The sequence below is a fragment of the Pagrus major genome, chromosome 8 (genome assembly GCF_040436345.1).
Source record: "Pagrus major chromosome 8, Pma_NU_1.0".
Classification (NCBI taxonomy): Eukaryota; Metazoa; Chordata; class Actinopteri; order Spariformes; family Sparidae; genus Pagrus; species Pagrus major.
Genome location: NC_133222.1, coordinates 31,049,063 through 31,073,052, shown reverse-complemented (window position 1 = coordinate 31,073,052; position 23,990 = coordinate 31,049,063). Strand labels below are relative to the sequence as shown.

General features: G+C 42.6%; 1 protein-coding gene and 1 long non-coding RNA gene across 2 annotated transcripts in view; one reads left to right on the top strand and one right to left on the bottom strand.

The window, feature by feature from the left end:
• LOC141000679 (uncharacterized) overlaps positions 1-20,206 on the top strand; it is a 31,626-nt gene extending 11,420 nt beyond the window's left edge. The window contains exons 2-5 of the long non-coding RNA XR_012179563.1: positions 8,491-8,651; positions 10,848-10,940; positions 17,247-17,303; positions 20,052-20,206. This is a non-coding gene — a long non-coding RNA (uncharacterized lncRNA). The remainder of the gene's footprint in view (positions 1-8,490; positions 8,652-10,847; positions 10,941-17,246; positions 17,304-20,051) is intronic.
• The window catches only part of LOC141000678 (solute carrier family 45 member 3), a 31,586-nt gene continuing 9,100 nt past the window's right edge, over positions 1,505-23,990 (bottom strand). The window contains exons 2-6 of the mRNA XM_073471456.1: positions 14,496-14,862; positions 9,924-10,114; positions 9,141-9,804; positions 4,893-5,158; positions 1,505-4,805 (exon numbers count right to left, since the gene is read on the bottom strand). Coding sequence (XP_073327557.1) covers positions 4,368-4,805; positions 4,893-5,158; positions 9,141-9,804; positions 9,924-10,114; positions 14,496-14,643 — 1,707 coding nt within the window. The 5' untranslated portion in view covers positions 14,644-14,862 and the 3' untranslated portion in view covers positions 1,505-4,367. The remainder of the gene's footprint in view (positions 4,806-4,892; positions 5,159-9,140; positions 9,805-9,923; positions 10,115-14,495; positions 14,863-23,990) is intronic.

The following is a 23,990-nucleotide window of genomic DNA, read 5'->3' as shown; positions in this document are numbered from 1 at the left end:
TTACCTTCGGGCCACGTGGTCAAAATTAATGACCCTAAAAATACCGCTCTTCTTGTTTTGCTTCCTTCGGCATGCTGGCTGAGGGTTATTTTTGGAGCGCGGATCAGGGCTTTGGGCATGAAACGCAAGCCCCGGTGCAGAGGAGGAGAGGAGACGGGAGAGTGCGCGGCAGAGCTGGAGGTGATGGTGATGGTGATGTTGGTGGTGGTGATTACCATGTTTTGCAGCTCCTCCGCGCCTCTCTCTCTCACACACACTCTCTCTTTCTCTTTCTCTCTCTCTTCCCCCTCTCTCCGGCTCCCTCTCGGTAAAGAGTTGAGAAGAAATCCTCCAACCACTCACCAAAAACCCTGCTTCAACCTTGCCACGGCTATCGCATCCCTAGATGACATCATGCTGACTTCACCGCGGGGACAATACAAGGGTAGAGAGGGTGCTGACAGCAGGAAAATTACCAACTCTGTTGAGAGTTGAGGGAAATAGCCTAGTGTCACTGCCGGGCTGGAAGGGGAGAAAGCTTATTGGTGGCGTTCAGCGGCCGTGGGACGCGATGGGGCGCTCGGGCTGCTCCCAAATTGGGTCGGTGGTCATATGTCTGTCAGGCCGCTTCCTTATTTAGAAGGAAGGTGTAAAAACAGGCCCACTTGTCACCGGAGAGCAATGACAGGGCTCTCGTGGTGCGACTTCTTCCGCTGCTGCGCCGTTCAAGAACTTTCCCCAGCAAAATCGCTGCTTTTCTGGACCTAAAACGACACAATCAGCTGGACCAGGGAGCCAGCAGGGTGTCCACACACCCCTCAGCCGCGTAAAGATCAGGGTTCAAGACCTCAGTGTCGGCCAGCAGCATCCGCCCTGCTGACGTGTCCTTGAGCAAGACTCCCCCCACCCCCACCCCCACCCCCCACCTCAGCTCTCCACGGAGGCCCAGAGTGGCATTTTAATAAAGTATCACATTTTTATAAGCGCTCGCCATAACCCGTGAATTTCCCATGGTGCATTCGTGAGAACTGCGAGGAGCGCACTGGAGGGGCCCGTCATGAAATGGCACACATTGTCAGCATGCCATTCCCTGCAACATGAAAGCCTATCGTCTTTTCCATGTAATAGATAATGCCACCAGCAGCATGCCCATGCGTCAGTGAGGCCCGTGCAGTTGCGCACCAGCAGCCTCTCCTGCACACATCAGTTCCCCGAGATTTCCAAAGGATGGCACCATTTCCAAGTTCATTGTAACCACTCCTGAGCAACCTTTAGGGCCTAAAGCGTCCGCACACCAAACTGCATAGGGATTTTTGGACATTTTACGCTTTAAAACACCAATTTAAACTGAAGATGAGGGTCAAAATGCACCTCAGATGATAATAATTCATATAATTAAGATACAAACAAGATGAATCGGACAATATGTAACATTGTAAGTTTAAATACTGTAAGCATTAATGAACCATCTCTTTGTTTATAATTGAGGAGAAGGTGTTTCCTAAAATAACTCAAGGACAACATCTCATTAACAATGCAGTTCTTTTATTATGTATAAAATCTATTTGGTAACTGCATATTTATAAACAATCTGATGGATGTACAACGAAAAACAAATATGACTTTTTGTTATGGCTGAATGCATTTATGACAAAGAAACATGATGAAACCTGAACAACCACATCAGAACACGACTTCTGGCCTCAAAAATGATCGGACCATTGGCACTTTTTTTTTTTTGTCTAAAATAAAAAAGGACATTTGGTTGAGAGCGATAGGGACTGAAAACAAGTCATCCAGTTAAAGATATCTGCAGTGTTTATCTGCTAAGCGTAACAATAAAACAGATCTCTGATAAGAAACAAGTGGTTATACAAGACCCAGATAAAGCAGTATTGATAAAATGATGAGGTTTCTTATTCACACCTGACAAAAAAGCATCTCAGTTGTGATAGGAATAAGGTTTTCAAGCAGACACAGGCTACATGGATGGTGACCAAAGGGGCAACTTCTGATCATTTTCCGGTATTCTCATCTGCATCTGGTTCGATACAGCAGCTATAGGTTCTGTGATGTTATCGAAGCTTCAGGATAAAATGGGTAATGTTAAATAAATTATAGCTTTGATGATGCTTCTATACCACATCTATACAAATAATTTATCTTTTTCACAGAAACAGCCTTCACCCTTGCATCTATGAAAGATGACAAAGAGGCCAATAGTTTAATACGTGCTATTTTGTAATAAAAGCATAAATAAATACATATGTACAAAAAGAAAAGGTTTGAAAAATGTACAGGCACTTGTAAAACATCTTCTTTTTCTGACACTTCAGCTACTGCTAGACAATATTTTCCTGTGCATTTCGGGGTAAGAAGGATAATTGGGTTGCTTGAACGGTTGACTCTGCAGCAGTGTCAACATGACAGACAAATCCTTTGCCGTTTTTACTTGTCTCACGCTGAGCGCGCCTCAGGCAATAAGATCCTTCAGGGGCTATTTGTATCTGCGGAACTTACCAGTGTTTACAACAACTGGCCAATTTCAAAAGCTCAACTGAAGGCCACAATACATCGTAACATACAGCATCGTATGGGCCAGGCTGAAGTCATAAGCAATGAGAAAGAACAGCACACCCTTTTTATTAGCCTTACACTTATATATTACTCATGCTTTCACATCGTCTGTCCTCCATGTACACACACGCGCACACACACATACACACCTTTACTTGGCGCCTTATCCTTCAGCCCACCATATACAGTGCCTACTCTCGCATAATTTTCAGTGACCAAATATTTCCATTTGCTGCATTACAGTTTGTTTGTTTTTTTGGTCTTTCAGGAATGGGTGCTATGAAGTGGGATTCAATCAGCCATCGCCCTACATGTTTACATTATATAACGGGCCCATCTGGATGTCCTAGATTGTCATTTGAGAATACAGGAAAACATGTAGGATTAGGCAGAATGGAAAGTGTTTTCATCAGTGGCACGAGGACAGGATGGGATACTTAAACTAACCTGAGACGACTGTCCTGATCAGAAGCATACTTGGGCACAATGAGCAGTCCCACTCGACTAGACTACTCTTGATTATTTAGACAGAGGTCGTTTGATGCAGTATTTCCAGTTCTGGTAAACAGCTTCATTCTTGAACCACCACAGTTGGTAACCTCACCTCAACAGGTTGCATAACAAAATTCCCATAGGGATATACAGTAAATTTGTATACAAAATATTTACAGTAAAACTGTTCATTAATTATTGGTTGACACTAGATGTGGGGATACAACTGAAAGTTTAAAAGGGGTATCCTGACAATTTTACACATAAAAGGTCCGTTTAAATGTCCCTTGCTTTGTTAGGTCTGAGAAAATAACCCTGATGATGTCATAAAGTGATGTCATCAGTGTTATCTTGAGTTAGGTGTTGGATTTGAAATATCGGAAAGAAAAACGACCTTACAAACTGTGGGCATCACATTAAAAAGATGATGGCACTTAAAAGGTAGAGGCGCTCTACTGAAAGATAATACAAAGATGCATTATGGGAAATGTAAGAGCCAACATTTTTGGAGCTAGACCAAAAGATATTTTCAACACTTTTTTTTTCTTTTTCTTAAATCGGTCTCTTGCAAGTTCCCAAACTTTATGGAGTTGCAATACTTATTCACTGAAGAACCCCTTTAAGTGTGTTTTTCATCCTGGATGGACAAGTTCAATGGTCCCACTAACTGTATTTTCTGAAGGGGTAGAAACATTGTGTTAATCTCTCCACGTTGCCGTTATGAAGAAAGACAGGCCTGTCTCAATGACATGATGACCAGTCTCCAGACTGGCCTAGTAAAGCTGCAGATGAGTATGAGGAGGTCAAAACTGTGTTCGACATGTTGTTTGAGTAAAAAACTGACTGTACATTTAAAAATGGGAGACCGTAAGAGAACATTTAAAGTTTAGTAGCTGTGTAGCTGAGGTTGATGAGTTCTACAGTAAATCTGTTTGTGGTACCTGAGGAAAAAGACAATGGACAGAAAAGATGTCACAACAAAAGGTCTGGAGGGAGATTTCTATAGAATTCAAATACACTCAGTGCAGAGTGTCGCACCTGACTTGAGCACAGTTGGTGTTGACTCTTCAGGAGGCAGATGGCCTAACAGCCCCTGCTCTGATATGGAACCTGCACCTTATTGGCAGATAACATGTCTTTTATGGCCTTTTGCTTGTAACCTGCCACACGCTGACAGACACACATTTTCCCAAGCAAGAGCAAACACACGGTAATAGCGCAAGGCATTCTGGAAACAGTAGTGCATTGTTGAGTTCCACCCAAGGAACCTGAATGACTGATTGATTATTCATCACTGCTGCATCTTTTGCATCCAAGTCTCATCTTTTGAGGTCCTTTTGGTCAAAGATGATGTGACCGGCCAAGTAGATGGCAACGGCACCGAAGATGGCAGAGGAGGCGATGTAGGCAGTGACGGACTGTGCGAACTGAACGATCGTGCCCATGAAGAGGGTGGGGAAAACCTGAGAGAGGAGGAAGGTGCTGTCCAAAATGGCAAAGTCCAAACCCACACCACGTTTCTCAAAGCCTAACTCGGCCTCCTCCTGTTCACCGCTGACAGCACTGTGAGAGGAGCCATTCTGGCCGTGTGGACCGGGGTAGTAACTGTCCTGGCCAAAGAAGGCATTCCCGTAGGGAGTCCCTGTTTTGTGGTTCAGTCCAGCCTCCTCTTCCACAGGAGTCGAATACACAGAGTCCAGCTTGGATGTAATGCCATTTTTATGCACGCTTTTGGTTTTCTTTTTTGGCATATAGACCTGAAATGAGACAAGAAAAGAGTCAGCTTATCAATCACAAAAAAGTTGTCAACACACTATCCTTGCGTATAAGTTGTTCGAACTTACCTCTTTCTCCTTGTGGTAGTGGCAGGTGAGTGTGTAGGGCAGAGTCTGCAGAGTGGCGTACGCATAGCCGGTGAGGGCTGCCATTACAGTGACCAAGACCACACTTTTGGACAGGCAGATGACCAAAGCTGAGAGTGTGAAGCTCACCATGCTGCTCAGGTAGACCCACCGTGAGCCAAAGTGGCGAACCAAACGACTCATGACCAGGGAGAAGAAGGTTGAGGTAGCACACTGCAGGAACAGGCCCAGACTGCCCATACGGATACCTGTAAGAAAAAGAAAAGTTGTATTACAGCAAGCTAAGCCCATAAACCCCCACAGAGGGCGTCTATTTTGTTGCCGGTAGAGAAACCCTCTGACATCTGCATTAACTCTGATAATTTCGCTTTATGGCCACATCTAGGGAAATGAGCACAGCATGCTTGACGATGATGTTAACTTTTAACTGTGTTGTATTAACAAATCTTTGGGTGAGCGAGAAACCCCGCTGTTTGCTCAAGCCCATAAACACACAGGCACAGATCCGGTTGGGGAGACATTCACAGAGCTCTGCAGCATGGACACGCTGTTTGGGGTGACTGACTTGGACCATCACACACACAGCATTAGCCTTAGATAAACCCTTCAAAAAAGCCACAAGGGCACATAACATAGATCAGTCTTTATTTACTGTGGCAATGTGCCTCCTGGCCCGTGTCTGGCCCAATCAGCCACCCAGACAACAAACATTTGATTAGGTCTCACCAACTGACTGAGGAGGAGTTCTAAGTTCAAAACAACAGAGAAGGAGTTGCAGACTCCTTGCTAAAATTTGATTCTGTTATTTTATGATGCTGCTGCATGGCATCAAATATTTTTTTTATGCTTTCCTTTTTATGCTACATTAAACAGTCAGTTCCCGTCTATATAACCACCATAACAGTGACAGGTTTTTCATATTGTGATGAATCAAGTTTAACATCTGATAAAAATAATGCCAACCCATAAAAGCAAGGTGCTAATTTACACTAAATAAAACTTAATGCGATACAGTCACAACCACAAGAGGTAAAGACAGTGTTTTTATGACAAAACCAACAATAAATCACAACTACAATCCAGTGCAGTACTGTGCCACAGAATTTTTTTGCACTTCTGCCTTCCTTGTCTTGATGTCAAGGTTTTTTTTTTAAAAAAGGTTTTCAGTTAAATGCCAGATGCTTTTCACGTTTTGTTCTACAACATAAAATATGTCAGCCTACATTTGAATTATAAAGCGTTTACATGTCTAAATGGTGCACTATGTAGTTTCAGAGAACTAAGAATTTTAATATTGACAATATTAATGAGGTTCTAATGCAAAATCAGAAATATTTATCTTTTCCATAACTGAATAAACAAGCTGTTCTCAGATGAAAACAAGGTCACCAGCACACTGTTTGAAGCTAGAAAGGTGGCAGGGTCCGCCACATATAAACAAAGTAAAACAGTATGGAATTGTGTTGTCCTTTGAGGTCGGTTTGTTTATTCAGTCATGAAAAAAAAGACAGTTTGATTTGGTTTTTTTTATGCCTAAACAAATGAAATGAACAGTCAATGAAGAGTTTTCTCTTCTGATTAAAATTTCTTCATAGTGCCCCTTTTAAAAAGCAAGTTGCTAACAAGTGGTGAAATGAAAGTACAGAAGCTGCCGGGGACGTTAAACGTCATCACGCCGAACATGGAGACTCATCTACTCACTAGCCCATCTATACAGGTGGAAAGTATGCAAAGTATTTGACTCTACATACATTAATCAATTTGCAAGCTGTAAAGTTAAAGTATGTACAATATAGTGTAGTATGAAGTTTAGTGATGGTGACGATAAAAACATGTAACTGTGATCTAGTCCATTTATTACTAACTTTTTACTTCTTTACATTGCAAAAATCATAAAAGTTGTGTATCATAAACTTGAGTTTGCCAAAGAGCCTATTTTCTGCAATAATACAAAGATCTGACAGAGTTTGTGTTGAGGAAACCAGGGCGATGTGAACTTCTGGGTTAGCCTACAAAAAAACATCATCCCTGTAGCAGTCTATCATAAGAGCATTTGTATTCTCTATTTCAACTCTCCATTTAAACTAGATGCAAACGTAAAAATTTCCAACTTTTCGAATGAATCACAGAATACAACAATTTACAAAAACTCTTCTCAACCATGTGATTTTGTCCGCTGTGGGAATATGGTCCCATTTTCAATCATGTTTCCTACCTATTTATTTCAGCCATGAAGTTTTTTAAAAAGTTTTTAGTACTAGTCCATGTAATCAGGGCTGCCTACATGTCTAGACTGTTATTTATTTCAGTCTGTATTCAGTCTGAACTCTCGGCTTGCTCTCCGTGAACAGTGTGGGTCAGAAGTTCAGCAGCAAAGCAGAGAATTGCTTATGTGAAAGGAGTATGTGTATCGTGTTTCTCCTGGAAAGCAAAGCTGCCGAGTCCACTTTACAAACACTACAGAAGCTAATGAGGACTGAAATTCAAGCCCAGAGAGATATGGGACCGAGCCAGAATGCTACTGAATCTGTGCACGGGAGAAGTGCTGCAGAATGGAAAATGGCCGTTCCTGTAGTACAAGCCTTCAAGAATACCCACTTTGCATTGCAACCTTTCCCAGTAGGAGAGATGATTAGAAAAACTGAAGAATGTGCTGCAGACAAAGCAGATAACCTTGATGCAGGGACAAATCTGCAGGCTGAATAATGTGCTTTAATAACATCCAATGCATTTCTGATTAAAGGAACCCCACTCAGACAGACCACAGATTTTTTGTGCTTTGGCCTTCTACCTGACTTGAATGAACATGTTCTTTGTGTGCCGATTCCTTGACATTAATTCTTTGTGAGTGTGACATTCCTCTTGGTCCAGCAAGCACACGGAGGAGAGACAGAGGGGAAGTAAAAAGTAAATAAAGTGGGGAGGGAGATAGAGGTGGAGAAAGAGGGAGGAGTAAAGAATGTGGATGGACGGATGGAAATAGCAAATGAAAGAGGGAAAATGGAGAGAGAGAGAGAGGAAAGGTTGAGAAGAAGGATTAAAATGAAGAACATATCAGCTATGTAAGAGCACTGCAAATACACAACATGGGCGAGATGGTCCTCACATCAGTTTACCTCAACTTCATTCTTCCCCTTTACTGTTCGTTCTCAAACACGGTCTGGTAAAATATACCAAATATAGAAGTCTTCCAAGCATGCTTCTTACAACACTGACACAACAGATTTGTTCAAGTTGATCTGCCTGCACACAGTCTATCTAAAGGGTTTTATTTCGGTAGACTCATACAGCTTTGCATTTGCATAGCTACAGAGTGTATCCATACATCTGTCGAAGAGGATTAGTGACTATGATTATGATTTACAGAGCAAAAAAGGGAACGGATAAAGACTGTGTTCATTTGTTTACAATTACAAAAAAGTGCAGGGGAGGAAAGCAATACCTGAAATTACTTGGACTGCCTTGACTTGGACTTCCTCAAAGGAATTGTCAATTGTTCAGTGGCACAATTACACAAATATTCATCATCTCATGTTAGTCTGCGCTAACGGCCGGTCTTTGCTATCCTATACCTTGACAGGAGCAAAAATGAGGGCAACAAGAAGGCATGTAGGCATGCAGAACCACAGGCGCAGTCCTCCACCTGTGCCTGAGGAATGTGAGTGCATCCTGTCTGGCTAGGATGAACCCCGAGCCAGTTTATGTGGACAGGTGGTGGAGGTAAAGCCATTATGACAAGAGGTAGGACATGTCTAGTGCAATGGAAGTTTCCTTCATAAAGTGCTAATATATGTAATATATAGTTATTGTGATATGAAACTAGATATGTTAGACTTTGGTTATCATTAAATTGTGACATGGCATTAGTGTTGTCTTCTTGGTTTGAAAGGCTGCATTGGGTAAAGTAATTTTCTGAACTGACCAGACTGTTTTACTTGTAGAATATTGTTATGGATAGAGGTATTTGGTCAAAAATATTGTGATATTTGACTTTGTCGCCAAATCTAGCATTCATGAAGCGCTTTTAAGGAGAATTTAAATTATAGAGATACATCATGTATCGCGATCTAGCCTAGACATATTGCAATATTTTCTATCAACCAGGGGCTGCTGTGGTTTAGGAGGCAGAGTGGATTCTAGGTTGTATACCACAATGAGCTGCTTACACATTTAGAAAATAAATAAAGCTCACATAACACATAAGCCTTCAAAATAATAGGGAGAACTGACCTTCATCGTATCTTTGCCTGGACACACTTCCTGGTAATGCACTGGGCACGCCCTCATACAGGCCTTCCCCCACAAAGTCTGTGTAGAAAAGCATAAAAGACATGACGGCCATCCAGCTGCAGAGCTGAGCCACACACAGCTGCCTCATCACCCGCGGGACATGGCAGTAGCTCCTGTAGATGGCCGGGGTCATGGACCAGCATGTTCTCAGCAGGCACAGCAGCGGTCCAGACTTCAGCAGCCTCAGCTTACACTTCAGCAGGTAGCAGCATGAGCGCGGAACGCCGTACCGACTGGCCTCCATCGTGCCAGCCCCCGTCTCCAGTAACGATCCTGACCCCGGCAAGCCACTGCTGGCACACAAGGGTTCCTCAGACACCTTCATGGTGATGAGCACACTGGAGACGAAGATGAGGATGAGGAGGAAGAAGAGGCACTCAGCCTGGCCTCCCAGGTAAACAGAGAGGAGGCCACGACTCCAGTCAAGTGCGGGTAGCAAATAACCCACACAGCCTCCCAAGCTGACCATGAAGGAGAACATGGCAAAGGCTTGGCCACAGTCCTCCTCTTCTCGATACAGGTCCGACAAAAGGGCCTCCAGAGGTGTGAAGCACACTTGTCCACAAAAGTCAAGGAGCCCCACTCCTAAGATTAGGAAGCCCACCTGTAGCAAAGGAACACCATTGAAAAAAAACATTGAAAGACATTTTAAGGTACTTCCTATACTCATGGTATGTAGAATTCACCATAACGACAATCACACACAATAAAAGGGTATCATACCTGAAGGGTTTGCCCACCCCAGGCAAGGCGTGTGGCCAGTACATCAGCGTGGGGAATGATGACGAGCGCCAAAAGGACTCCTAAAGACAGCAGCCAGATGAACGGCCGTCGTCTGCCATAACTGCTGTTGCAGTGGTCACTGGCTGAGCCAATCAAAGGGATGAATAAGAGGCCAAGCACTGGACCAATGCCTGTGAACAGAACCAGGGAAACACAGAAGAGGTCACAAACAACGCTAACAGAATATTTTGAGGGGAAGCAGCCAATAAAGTAGAAAGAAATTGAGATGTTATTTGCACACAATATGAATTTACTGTTTGAAACAGACTGCAGAAGAGGGTCAAGGTATTTTCCTTCTGAATCACTGTCACACTCTTTAATTTGTTATGAAGATCTTAAAATCACACATTGCATCTCCACACAGATTTTTCACAATATCCCACACCGAAAGCACAAGTACAGCTGCAGCGAGTTGTCAACTATTAAATTAATTGGCAACTATTACGATAATTGATTAACTAATTTTAGTAATTTTTAAATTAAAAAGTCAAAATTCTCTGATTACAGCATTTTAAATATGAATATTTTCTAGTTTCTTTACTCCTCAATGACAGTAATCTGAATATCTTTCATGTTCAATATCTTTGTCTTGTTTGGTTATTCAGTAATCTGAATTACTCTGAGAAACCAAACAAGACAATTGAAGATGTCATTTTCGACTTTGGGAAACACTGAACAACATTTTTCACCATTTTCTGACATTTTATTGACCAAACAACTAATTGAATAATTTGAAAATAATCAACAGATTGATAGATAATGAAAATAATCGTTAGTTGCAGCCCTAAATACACGTGTCTGTAACATCTCTGTTCAGCTTTAGAGGCTTCCAACAGCCACTCTGACTGGTTTACTTGTGTTCAGCGTGCCTTCTACTGGTCCTGTCAAGTCCTACTCCCTGCTGCCCTCCCTGACGGCTGGTGATGGCTCCTACAGATGGGCTGCTGCTGCCTGAAGGTAACCCACCCTCAGCTCATCCTCCACCCGTGATCAGCTCCGGCTAATTATAAACACACCATGTTCCCACTCAAACAAACACACACACAATATGTAAAACGACCCAATCTTGGGGCTACAGAATGACATTTAAAGGTGTCCTGTGGAGTTCTCATTATAGATGAGCACAAATTGGTTTACATTCTGAGTTTTTCACTAAAAGGCACAATTCACATCTGCCCTCATGCATATGCTACCAACACATAAAATACAAACAATAAAGTTTGAGTAGTCAACAGGATTTTATGTGAGCCTTCCCATGTGTTGAACTCTGACTTTGCTTGATTGTTTTATTTCAGGCTTATGTTTACGCACGAGTGTTTATTGTAACATCTGGCTTGATGCAGTAGTTCCCTTAATCCAAGCTAATTTTCTCCTTAGGGAGACAATAAAGTAACCTTAACCTCCCCATCAAAACACTGCTCTACAGCGCCACTAGGGGTCAAAAACTCCACAGCAAAGACACATGACTGGAATACACAACTACACACCCCGTGATTGATTACATTTGTATTCGTTTTACAGTTTTGACAACCAACTGATTCACAGAAACAGAGGTTTAACAGATAACACATGTGTTTCTGGTGTCTGATGAGCACTCCAAAACCCAAACCAGGCAGGTGAGCAGTGAAATAGACAAGAGCAGGCAAAGAGACAGGCAGGCAATGTGAGAAAGACAGACAGGTCGACTGCAGCCAGGCAGTCCACAACTCCCATACAGTTCTTGTTGCTTCAGCTGTGGAGGCCCATCATAACAATCTACACCATCCACACACACATTTCTCAGTCACTGCTAAATACTCCCTGCAATATACCATATACCACACACACACACACGCACACACACACACACACATACCAAAGACTGCTTCCCAGCCTCTGAATACAAAGCAAGCTGCTTTCCAGCTCTGTTTACAGACACACACACATATGAATCAGTGTGGCTTCACACACACACACCACATATGATCCGACCTAATGTAAAACGTGTTACATTACCCATTGTGCTTTGTTACTTAAATACACCTAAATATGCTTAAAATAACAAGAGGAATGGATGCCTCAGTGTGTTCTCTACTTACAGAGAAGAAACTGGAGAAAGAAAGTAACAACTGGAGGACTAGGCAGCCAACCAATGGCTATTAGATAAAGTAGAAAGCAGCCATCTGAGAACCTGACACTACTGCTGGGGGAAATTAGCTTTAACCCTCCCAGGACACAATATCTATCTTCATTCACATAACACTCAGGCACTCCATTATAATACAGGGAGATGAGAATTAGGTTGAGTGCCATTTCCAGATTGGCTTACAGTGCAGCCTGTTTGGGAGGAACCCTACAATGAAATCATTTTTCTTCATATTACCAGCAGCTGCTACCGAAACGGAAGAGTAAAAGTGTAGTTTGTTCAATCTTTATACTTGAATAGTCACTTCTATCATCCACACAGTGCCTTTTACTTTGGCTGATTGTATGTGTCATCTGTGTAGTCACAAGAGAACGTCTCAAAGAGAAGCCTTCAGTGGAGACCATGTGGACGCCATTTGGGCAGACAGGATAAGGCAACTATTCACATTGCTTACAAGTTAACTCAGTTATAGTGTGCAAATGTATGGGTGAGGCTAAATATTGTGTATGTGCAGTACACACACGCCAATAATTTGTGAGCACAAACATGACTGGCCGTTAGAAAAAGGAAGGTTTCTAAATACTTTCAGGAAATTCTTACAGACTGTTGAGGCAACCACAGCCACAGAAACACAACCACTGGCAAAATTGAATAACATGTTAGCCAGACATGATGGTGCGATCATCAGCTGCTTGTTTTCCAGAGTGTTTGTGGTGTGTATATCCGCCTTTGCACAAAGAGCAAAACAGGCTTTATTTCACGGCTCTTCCCAGAATTCCTGGATATGATGCTGCACTTAAACTGTAAAAAATTCTAACAGTAAAATGTTTTGTATGTTAAAAGCAAAGATAATTCCCATTAAACATCCTAGATTACAATGCAGTGCAAGTTGACACAGCTACTAACTTCAAAGCCTCAAAAATAACCATATAGTTCTCTCTTACAGTCTCAGCAAAACATAATAATACTTATGTTCTTTGGTTAAGCGACTGTGAGCTTATGCTGAGAAAAATGATGATTACCTCTCTGTTTAAACTGTTTCCCTATGAACAACACAGAGGACGATCATTCTGGATTTGAACAGATGCTGCCTGCATGATACATTTCTTCTAAGCTCCTACATCTTACCAATACCTTCAGCTGGCAAAATGCAGCAATGTTATGTATTTTCAAGCTGATTGTTCCCTGTGGTCTATCTTAAGTGGAATGTCGGAAGAACACAGACTTAATGGCTCATCATTCTAACCTGCTGCACATTTTTTTTGCCAAGCAGTGTTGTGGTTTAACAGCAGTGTTACAATGCCTTTAAAGTTGTGTTACAGTTAAAATTGCTTTTGAATTTCAAGGTTTGGCCGTCCAAATCCTGTCCTAAATTTCTTGTTTGGATCCAATACAAAAGGCACTATTAAAGCTGTGACACAGAGAACAGCTCAAGGTGTCAAGCCTTGTGCTCTGTGCAGCTGTAATGTGCAAGACAATACAAATATCATTAGGAATGTACATGTATTTTTAAATAAAGGAACAAACAGTGGTAGGTTGTAAATGTCATGTTTGGCAATAGTCTATTCAGTGGAAAAAAATGTACTAATTACTAAGATCATGACAATGATTTATGATCTTAACAGAAAGGCGGATAAAATGCATTTTGTGAAATCATATGTTCTCTGTTAAACAGTGTGACCATGAAATAAATTCCATGAACTGCATGTTAGTCTGTGTCAGGAGATTCTTCCTCGGGCAGTCGGCCCTTCTGCTGCCTTTAAATTAGCGCCCTGATTACCACCTCTCCAAAACAACAGGTGATTTGGCCACTGATTTGTATAACGGCCTCAATTATGTCTTTATGACCTAAATGGGAAAGAAGATATTAGAAGCCCTGCAGCTCAGTCACGCCTCAACACCGGACAAGGTCACATATTTATGTATCAAACTAATTTACAAAGCATAGGTTCCTTAGAGGGTACAGCCTATTCTGGCATACAAACAGTAACAAATAAAATCATCTTCCATTTGTATCACGGCTTTAATGTAACCACAGCTAACTACTAGCAAAGTATTGCAAAGAGAATAAATAGCTCTCGAGGGCTATAAAAATGGATCATTTAAAACACTTGGACAAGACACAATCACTCATGTGGTCAGTAAACAAGCCTCAGAGGAGACAGCTATCCAATCCATGGAGCAGTCTATCCTTGAAAGTGTGTGCAAGTGCTTTTCATGTTTAATGAATACATTGTCAGAAAGGGACAAAGAGGGAAATTATGAATATATGAGAGAAAGAATGAAGCAGAAGTACAACATGTGCACTTTCATTCACATACACTATGAGGTAGCAAAGAGGCCCTGGTAACCAGAACCCCTTGCCCCCACCTCTTTCAGTCCCTTACCTAGCACCATGGTCATGTAGCGCTCTTCCACTCCAGCCTCCAGCAGCAGTGGGGGCACGTATGTGATCCCAGCTGCCACGCAGATCTCCAGGCCACAGGTCAGGGAGTTCAGCAGGACGAGACGCCACTGAGACCTCCATCCAGGCATATTTACAGGGGCTGGCTGGCTCGCCTTTCCTCCCCTCTGGGATGGTGACTACTGGGGGCAGGGGAAGGGGGAAGGACCTGGACTGGGACAAGGGGGGGAGCGTAGGGAGGCAGATGGTGCCCCAGTGGGACGAGAGGGCTGTCGGGGAAGGACAGCGGCAAAGACACGCGGATGTCTCAGATGACCTGAAGGATTCATCCTCTTCTCAGCATTCTGGATCTGAAGGGCAGGGGAAGAGGAAAGGAGAGGAGTGAGAAATGGGGAGAAAGTTTTTGCAACTTTTGAACAGCAAAATTAAATAAGGGCTAAGGCATGCCACATTAGACAGGTCTTTCCCAGGTCACAACACCTGGACGTCACTGGCCTCAGGTTGCATGGGGAATGTTTTTTTCCCCCAACACAATGGAGATTCCGACATTTCTCCAGAAACATGGAAATAGTGGCGACAGTCACAAGGACATGATATCGATGTATTCATCAAGCTCCTCACCAGCAGCTTTAGGACAGCAGGAACAACCACAGGCTGACAGAGAAGATGAGTCAGCTGGAGCAACGTGGCAAACACACCAAGCCATTTGCCAAGAGATTTCTTTCTTCCCCTGCTGCTCTGCTTGCCTTTTTTTATCATGTTTCAAAACACACACAGCGCAGTAGAGGTTTAGAAGTTCTAAGTTCTAATTTTCAGTCTCCCTTTTCCTTCTCCATGATAAGTCTAGTATTAGTGGGAGGATCTAAAATCCAGCCTATCCTTAGCTGACCCTGTCAGTATCTGTATTATTAAGCTCCAACTGCAGTTTTACTCACATACGTGTCTCTTCCTTCCATAAATGTAGGCAGATTAGACTGTCTTAAGCACCTGAAAAAACTAGAAAGAGACTATAAAGCAGGAGGTAGAGGAAGTTAGAGAAGGATGATGATATATGTTTTACTACGCCTGCTTTAGAGACAGAGAGCTGTTGTGCCAGGTACCGGAAAAGTGTGTGGTCCAGGTGAGGTGTTGAAGTCAGAGGTTAAGCTTTGTGTATCAAGAAGAACAAAACACCAGTGCAACTCACAACAACCTTGTTATTTTCTGCACACTGTCCTACACTGACAAAGTCAACCACACCTTGAAGGGTAAGTTTTCCAGTGACAATAGCTGACACTCAATTACATGCTTCACTATCAAGATACAACATGCTCATCTTGTCCCTGTCCACTCTAAAAAAAACAGTTCTGCAATTTGAAGATTACAGTCTTCAAAAGACTTTGATAAATATCTGTGGGAAGGATGTGTGACTTTAACTCTAAAGACGATACGATTGTTGGGATACCAGAATATCAAACTTTGATACAATACTAGAATAAAAAAACAATACTTTACCTCGTTTGATACCAGAGCAAGAAGGTGGGTTCAAAGTCCCATGCACATTAAGTTTGATACAATTGAATGCAGATATTGTATCGTATGGAAAAAGTATTAAAGATTTGATACTTTTGACATCCTTAAAAGTAAAAAAAACAACCACTTTAGTCAAACTGAAAAAGACAGTGGAGAAACAGACTGACGAGGTGACATGGCCTTCAGTTAATACATCAGACTGCCTCCAATCTGTGCATATTCATGCACCGATCTGTTTGCCTCTTGAGGAGCAAAAACAAAAAGTTATTATCGTCATCATCCACCAATGAGATGTGCATTCTTTTAAAGCAGAGGGAAAGAGCAAGAACAGTCAGAACAGCCGCAAATACACAAACAACAAGGTGCTATATTTGCATTTGGTGTGACATTTCTCTGCCAATGCTGCCCATCTGTTCTCTCCCAGCAAACAAAATGAATGTCATCATCGCCAACGAGACTTAATCACAGAAATGTGCTTACTAAGTGATGTAATCAGATTCACACAGCAAAGAAACAAATATCGAAATCTGTTCCGTTAGGTACGATGTACAGTGCTGAAGAGACAAAATAGATGGCATATGGTTCTCTCAAGAAACTCGAGTGGCTTCGGGCATCACAACAAGTAGTTTCTGTCCTTAAATGTCCTAGTATAACATCACTTGCATGAATTATTGTCATCAGGCATTTACAAGGCCTGTCTAAAACCTCTTGTGACTTTCCCATCATTGTTATCAAAAATGTTAACTGAATGTCATCAATGCATTCAGAGTTCCTACAGCATTCATACATTCCCAGCTCAGTCATTATGAGTCCTTTGATACACGGACTCTTTGAGAATGTGAAGGACAAAGCGACAGTGTTAGCAGGCTGGACCTAACAGGGGCCTGGGTCACTGAGAGAGCGGACCATTTCACACCCGTCAGATCTCATTCCCACCCAGCCTGGGCACACTGAAAGACACCCATCAGGGGACCAGCCTTTGCCCTACGGCCTGTCTGGCCACTACAACTCCTCTACCAACAGATTCTCTGTGTATGTGTATATATACCCCCCTCCACTCCCTCTCCTCTGCATTTCTTCTTCCTTATCCTTCCACAACCCCTGAGGTCAGCTTCGTCTCTGACCTGACCTGCATTCTAAGAAGAACCCTTTTGACATATCTGCCCACAACTGAGATTCAGAACCATAAAGGCATAACCACTGTGAATGCTTTCTATTGCAGCCCCAGCTGACTCTCTGTCAGAGGTTCTCACTGAAAAAAGAAAAGGCCCCCCATGTGGTAAGTATGGAGAAATCTGATTTGTCCACCCGAGCAGCCACGGCTTGTCTGGACGCCTGCCTGAATGCAAGTCAGCTTCCAGGGTTTTGTAAAATGAACAGTTGCTTAAGTCTCTACCTGGGTGGTGGTGGCAGGTCGAAGTTAGGACGTGAGCGAGGAAGGTGGCGGCAGGGTTAGCAGAGAAGCAGAGAGTCCAATTATCCATCTCAAAAGTAAACATAAAAAAAAACAAAAAAACACTCGTTTGTTTTAAATACAGTACTCTTTAGCCAACACAATGTTTGTGGCATGGACACAAAGCAGAACAGAGCTCTGAAGCACTCAAGTTTGCATTATAGGGACAGAAAGAAGAAACGCGCACAAACTGGCAACCCACGCAGTCGTTCCACTGCTCGCTTAATGACACCTCTGACTCTACAATGTATTCTAGTCATGCCCTTCGTCTTCTTCCCATAGCCTTGGAGAGACAAACACACGTACACACTGTTAGACAGACAGCTCTCCTTGTCACCTTACGTGTTTAAACACTACAATATCAGCCAGGCTGCTGAGAGGAGAGGTGGCAGGGGTGGTGGTTGGTGGGGGGCTGCTTTTGTCAGCTCTCCCACTGCTCCATTACCAAGCCCTATTCAGCCGCGGGCCCCCCAAAAATCGGTCCTAATGACTCTGAGCTGTATTCTTACAATACAAAACAGGCTTTGTATACATTGTGCCTGGGAGAGTAATGTGATATTGTGAGGTATCAAGTCCATTTCCAAGTCTTTTATTAACGCAGCAGTGTTCATATAGATGGTAGGATATAGAAAGTGTGTGTGTGTGTGTGTGTGTGTGTGTTTGTGTGTTTGTGTGTTGTCGGGTGGGGGGTCTCCTCCCAGCAGACAGCAGGGTTTGGAAGAGAAGAGGGGAAGGAATTGCTCCGAGATGACATCAGACCCACAGGCACAGTGGAGGCTGTGGCTGCAGAAACCTCAGCAGGAGGGTCTGGGTTGTGTGTTTGGCTCATGCTGAATGGCTGTAGCACTATGGCCTTCCTCCTCTCTTTGAGTTCCTGCACATTAATGGACCTGACCGTCTGCATGGAGGGACAGCAGGACAAGCTTTTACGCTGACTGCTTCCCTGGCTTACTTCCTGCAAGCCCTTTCTCTGTGGCTCTACTTCTCTACTCTTTGAATAACTAAAACAAGTTAGGATGGACAAACCACTAATGAACACTGCACTGTTAACAATGCTGCCAAAATATCACTACCACAGCTTTTCTTGGCAGTGCAGACTGGCATTGTTGTGGAGGTCATGAGAAGAGCCAGACATCTCCAAATGATAGCCCCAGACAAGTTCTTTAACATGTCCTCAGAGATATTAATGTCGGGGTTTCAACTTGAAAAACAAAACCCTTGATAAAGAGGCTGTTATTAAAGGATAAGTTCACCCAAAAATTAAAATTTAGTCATAATCTACTGAAGCCCATGCTGATGGAAAGTCAGGTGAAGTATTGTAGTCCACAAAACATTTCTGGAGCAGCAAAACAGCGTTGCAGCATTCTCCTACACAACTGAAGTAGATAAGGACTTGTTTTAAAACGTAAAAAACAACTAAAAGAAAAACATAAAATGGCTCCATACAGCTCGCCAGGCATAACCAAAGTCTCTGGAAGCCCTGAGATCCCAAAATGATTTTAGATGACATACCCTTGACACGCAGATGGGTTTAGCTTAGCAGTTACCATAAAGATCGCAGCTTTAAACAATGATTTCATTACGTCTGTTTTGCTATGAAGCTCCAGAAATGTTTTGAAACCTTGAAACCCAACTTTCCACCAGTACTGCAGAGGAGATAATAGCTGAATTTTCATTTTTGGGTGAACTTATCCTTTAATACATATAAATCTCCACTGTTAGTACTTATCTCACTCCCTCTGCCAACATCGACTTTATACTTGTCTTTATCATTTAATTCACAATTCAGTTACTCTTTAAATGACGCTCCAACTGCTCTCAGTGCTGACTCGTTAAATGGCATTTTAATTTCTTCCATTAGTTAGACATCAACTGACATTTCAGCTGCTTTCACTTCTCACTAATCAGCTAATAGTTGTCCTGCTTCCAGTTCTTCAGCCCTTAGTACATACACAGTTTGCATACACACTCATGATTCGACTACAAGCAAGGCTCAAACTTGGAACTACAATTTCAGATGCTTGCAGTGATTACACTTCAACAGCTTTCGGGTTTTTAGGTAGCCTTAATGAGCTCGACAGATTCGCCCAGTTCCCAGGCTTTTAAGGTCAAACGGAAAGTGATGCAAATGTGTTTCTGTTCAACTCAGAGCTCACCAGAAATGTCTGTTTTGTTATTAACTTGCATTTTCTCTCCTTTTTCTCCTAATTTTTCTATTTTACTTTGAACATCAACACTTTCGACAAATGTGTCTCGCATCAATTTGCAGGACTCCAGGCACATTTGTATCTTATCACGTCTTCATTGACGTTGTATGCAATTGTGCCGATTATATAGCTCGATTCACACTCTTAACACACAGTCTTCAAATGACACTAATCATTTTTCATGTTCACACTGCCACTTTAAACCCTTTGAGTTCTTAAAATACACTACAATAATTCACATGCAAACAAATGCTATTGTAAGACACAGTAAGCCATTAGCACATGAAATTGCATAAGAACACTTTTGCACTCTCTGTGAGTCCCTCTTTTATTCTTTCTCCATCTGTCCTGCGTTCACATCTACCAGGTGTTGTCCATCGTTCCATGGCCTGTCATCCAGATGAAGACACCGTCAGACCTCCCGCACCCTTTTTCCAAACACACCGTTTCCTTCTGCTACTGAGAACTGGATAATAACATGGAACTTGTTTAACCTACTTCAATAAAAAGTTCAGTGTTTGATTTGTGTTCTGTCTCTGCTCACTTGAAAGGCAGCCCTGACCATGCTGACCCCACCCCCCAGCCTGTAATCTTAAGCCCACATCCGTCACTGTGACCCCTGACCCTGCCTTTCACCACAAATCATGTGACCAACGTAACATTTCAAAGCTGTCTGCTGCTAATATTCTCCTCCTGTACTTTTCCTGTCTAGTTAAATGAACAGTCAACCTGTCGCCAGTTATTTTAAGAGTGCTTCTGAGAGAAGATTCGATGGAAGGACATGCATCTTATAATGGAGCAGGAAAGACGACCTTGTCTTATTTCTGGAGGTTCTAATGACATTCTTTGCGGTGCCAAAATGTGAAGTGCTCTTTCCATCTCTGCACCTAATTAGGACGATGACTCAGAAGAAGTCCCTTAAGTTTTAAAGACCAAAAAAGTGACAAAAAACAAATAGTTCATGGCTCCTGAGAGTTTCTTCACAAATTATTTTAGTAAGAGAATGTAATTTCTGTTTCTGGGGGGAAATTATTATCAGAGCAATTTTCAAATTCTCAATACCGTTTCAAACAGCATCTCTACACTAATGGACTCCAAAGTGGAGAAATGTATCAGTCCTAATCTGAGAAGGACTACAGAGGATCCACACAGATACAAAAACAGCCAGACATATCACACTTATTAGGTGAATATGGGAGGAATGCAGGCTCGGTTGGGTTGCCCTGGTGTGGGATTAGGGTGTGTGTGTGTGTGTGTGTGTGTGTGTGTGTGTGTGTGTGTGTGTGTGTGTGTGTGTGTGTGTGTGTGTGTGTGTGTGTGTGTGTGTGTGTGTCAGAGGGTGAACTGAGGGAAGCCTGCACCTCTCCCTGCACCAGAGAATGAAGCAAGTCATGGCTCAGGGAGGAACGTTATCATACTGGCCCATGCAAATAACACAACAATGGAGTGCAGCAGAGTTCAGCCCTGTAGCCTCTTGTGAGTCAATGTGGCTGATAAGGTGCCTCCCCACGGACTGTGGCTTTCCAGTCACTGAAAACCTATTGTGTCAAGGTGAAAGGACTAATAAGAGGGAATGCAAACACTAATGAGTTTTCATTCAAGCATGATCAGGTGTGTTTACATTTCGTTAATAAAGCAGTCAAGATTTTAATTAGGTTTAATCAACAACTGGTTAATTGCTGTGGAAGGGTATTTCTGATCAACACTATATTGTAGCATGCAAACATGAAATTTAATGTATGATTATAATTATGACATGATTAATGTCTGAATACCACAGCTGTGTTTCATATTATTCTAACTTTACACTGCCAATTTTTGTTTCTTAATCAAGTAAACTCATGGTGACACATCAGAAATCATCTTAGTTACTCGAAGCAGATGTTTATGAATTCCTTCACCTTATTTCAAATAAAATATGTATTTTAAATCAAGTTATTAATATAACACTTCAGACATCAGCTTGTTGCATCTGCCTTTTGGGGCTTATTTTTCAATCAAAATCAGCTTGGTTTCCATCCCTTGCAGGCAGATTAATTTTAATGAAATAACATTTTTGTTAAAATGACAAGGTCACACAAGAACTTCATAGTGAAAAACAGGGCTTGAATTACACTTTTTTATTGAAAGGATACAGCTGACCTTTCACTACCATTAGCACACACAATTCCGAGGTACCGTTTCATTTCAAAGACTACAGGGAGCTCATCACATTCAGAGGAAATTCATCTTGCTTGCCTAAATGACAGCATCTAAAAATCCCAAATGCAGCAGGACTGCAAAGTGTACATCTGTGCTATTACAAAGATATCCTCTACATTAACTACTGGCACCTTTGGCTTTTCACACATAAATGAATGAATGTAAGATAAAGAGTAATAATAGTCAAATAACACGACGAGCCACACAGGAGTGGCGATATTAAGCAAATTGATACTCACCAGTCAAAGAAGTGAAGCTCAAAGGTCCATCTACAGACATGCATTGCTGAAAATTGAGCATCTAATCTATTTTAAAGGCTGCTCACACTCTTTATCCAATCAACACCCTCCACTCTCTCCCAGCATATCTGCACTGACTCTGTTGACCACCTGCTTCAACTATATGCTCAAGAGTCTGACTCTTTTTTTATCCTGCTGCTTTTTGTGTCCCCTGTTCCCTCCTCTCTTATTTAGCCCACCTCCTTTCCTTCCCTCCCATTATTCTCCCTCCCTCCTTCCCTCCCTCTCCTCTGTGCCTCAGCCTGTAAGGTGGGAATTGGGGAAAATCCCAAAGCACTTGAGGAATCTTGTCGCTTTCTGTCTGTCTGTCTGTATCAGTCTGAAAAAAAAATAAAATAAATAAAATCTATTTTCTGTTTTGCCCTCAAAGTCTTAAAGACAACATGCAGCCTAGAGCTAAAACCTTGACCTGAAATATGGTGCAGTCACTCTCACCTGTGTTGGATACTACCAGCACCAAGGCAGTTAGGAAACAAAGAATGAATTGATATCATCTAACAACCTCACGCTGAGGCCACTCCCCCATCCTTTCTCTCTCACTATCTATAACCACTCCCTAAAAGTTCTGTATTATACCCCCTGACCCAGTATCATGTTCCGCTGCCTATCAGGGCAGGGGCAGCTCTCCCACCCTCTCTCATTACCTCCCTTCTTCTTGCAGCCCAGTCTTAGTTAAGCTCATGCTCCTGCATGACCGCTTGTCCATGGACTGCTCTAACCCTTTTCCTGGTTCACTAGCTCAGCCAGCAGTAAGCCTATTTGAGTAGACACATACATGCACACACGCACAGACAATGGCTCTCTCTCGCGTGCACACACACACACGCACATAGACACAATATCACTCCACCCCCCGCCGGTTGCCATGTCTGTACCCCACGCCTGGAGGCCAAGACCAACCCTCTATAGAAAAGCTTTTAATTAGATAACAGTGAGAGGAAAGAAAAAAAAAAGTGGAGCAGAGGGAGATCTAAAATCGGGAGGGTGGTTAGTGGTGAGTGTTGAGTAATGTCATTAGACTACGGCTGGCTTTAAGGAATCTCCATTTCTGGAGCCCAGAGACAAATCAATAAGAAGAGAGAGAGCGGGGACTGGCTGCTGGCAGCACTTCCCCTCTGCAACAGGAGCGGCTTGCCTGGAATTAAGAGAATTCTGAAAATCCCATTTTGGTGAAAGGCCGGGACTCACTCACTTAGCTTGGACCTCTGTGTCTGGACCTACTGAATGTCTCCAATCTTCTTTTCTTTTTTTTAAATAAATCTGGAACATAACAAGCTTGCATAAAACTATCAATGCCCTTCCTTTAAAATAGTTGACAAAGGTTTTTTTTTTATCTCATTGGTGTGCAACTAGCCACCCCAAGTACAAATAGGCATGTCTCAAACACACACCCTCCTAGGAGCCTAATGGTTAACTAGGAATGGAAACACCCAAAAAAAAGTTTTCATTGTGTCAGTCCAGGAGAACTGTATGGAAATATGGATAATGAGGTATAGAGTGAAGAAAACAGAGGCTCCAGCCAAACACCCCCCCAAAACCTCAAGTTCCACACATACCAGACATTTGCTTTCCCCAACCAGCTGACGGCTCTCTCTACAAATGGCTGCGCTGCTACATATAAATGGTACTGCACATCTTCAACCATTTTGATGTGCTGCAGTGATGTTTCTATTGTTTACATAGGGTGTGTGCTTGACTACAGCCTTGGCTAAAGATGCAGCAGCACTCTGGGCAGGCTGAGAACGTTTTAATTCCATGGTAGCCTTTTCCGCAAACCGGGCTTCTCCAGCGCCGGCCAAACCCAA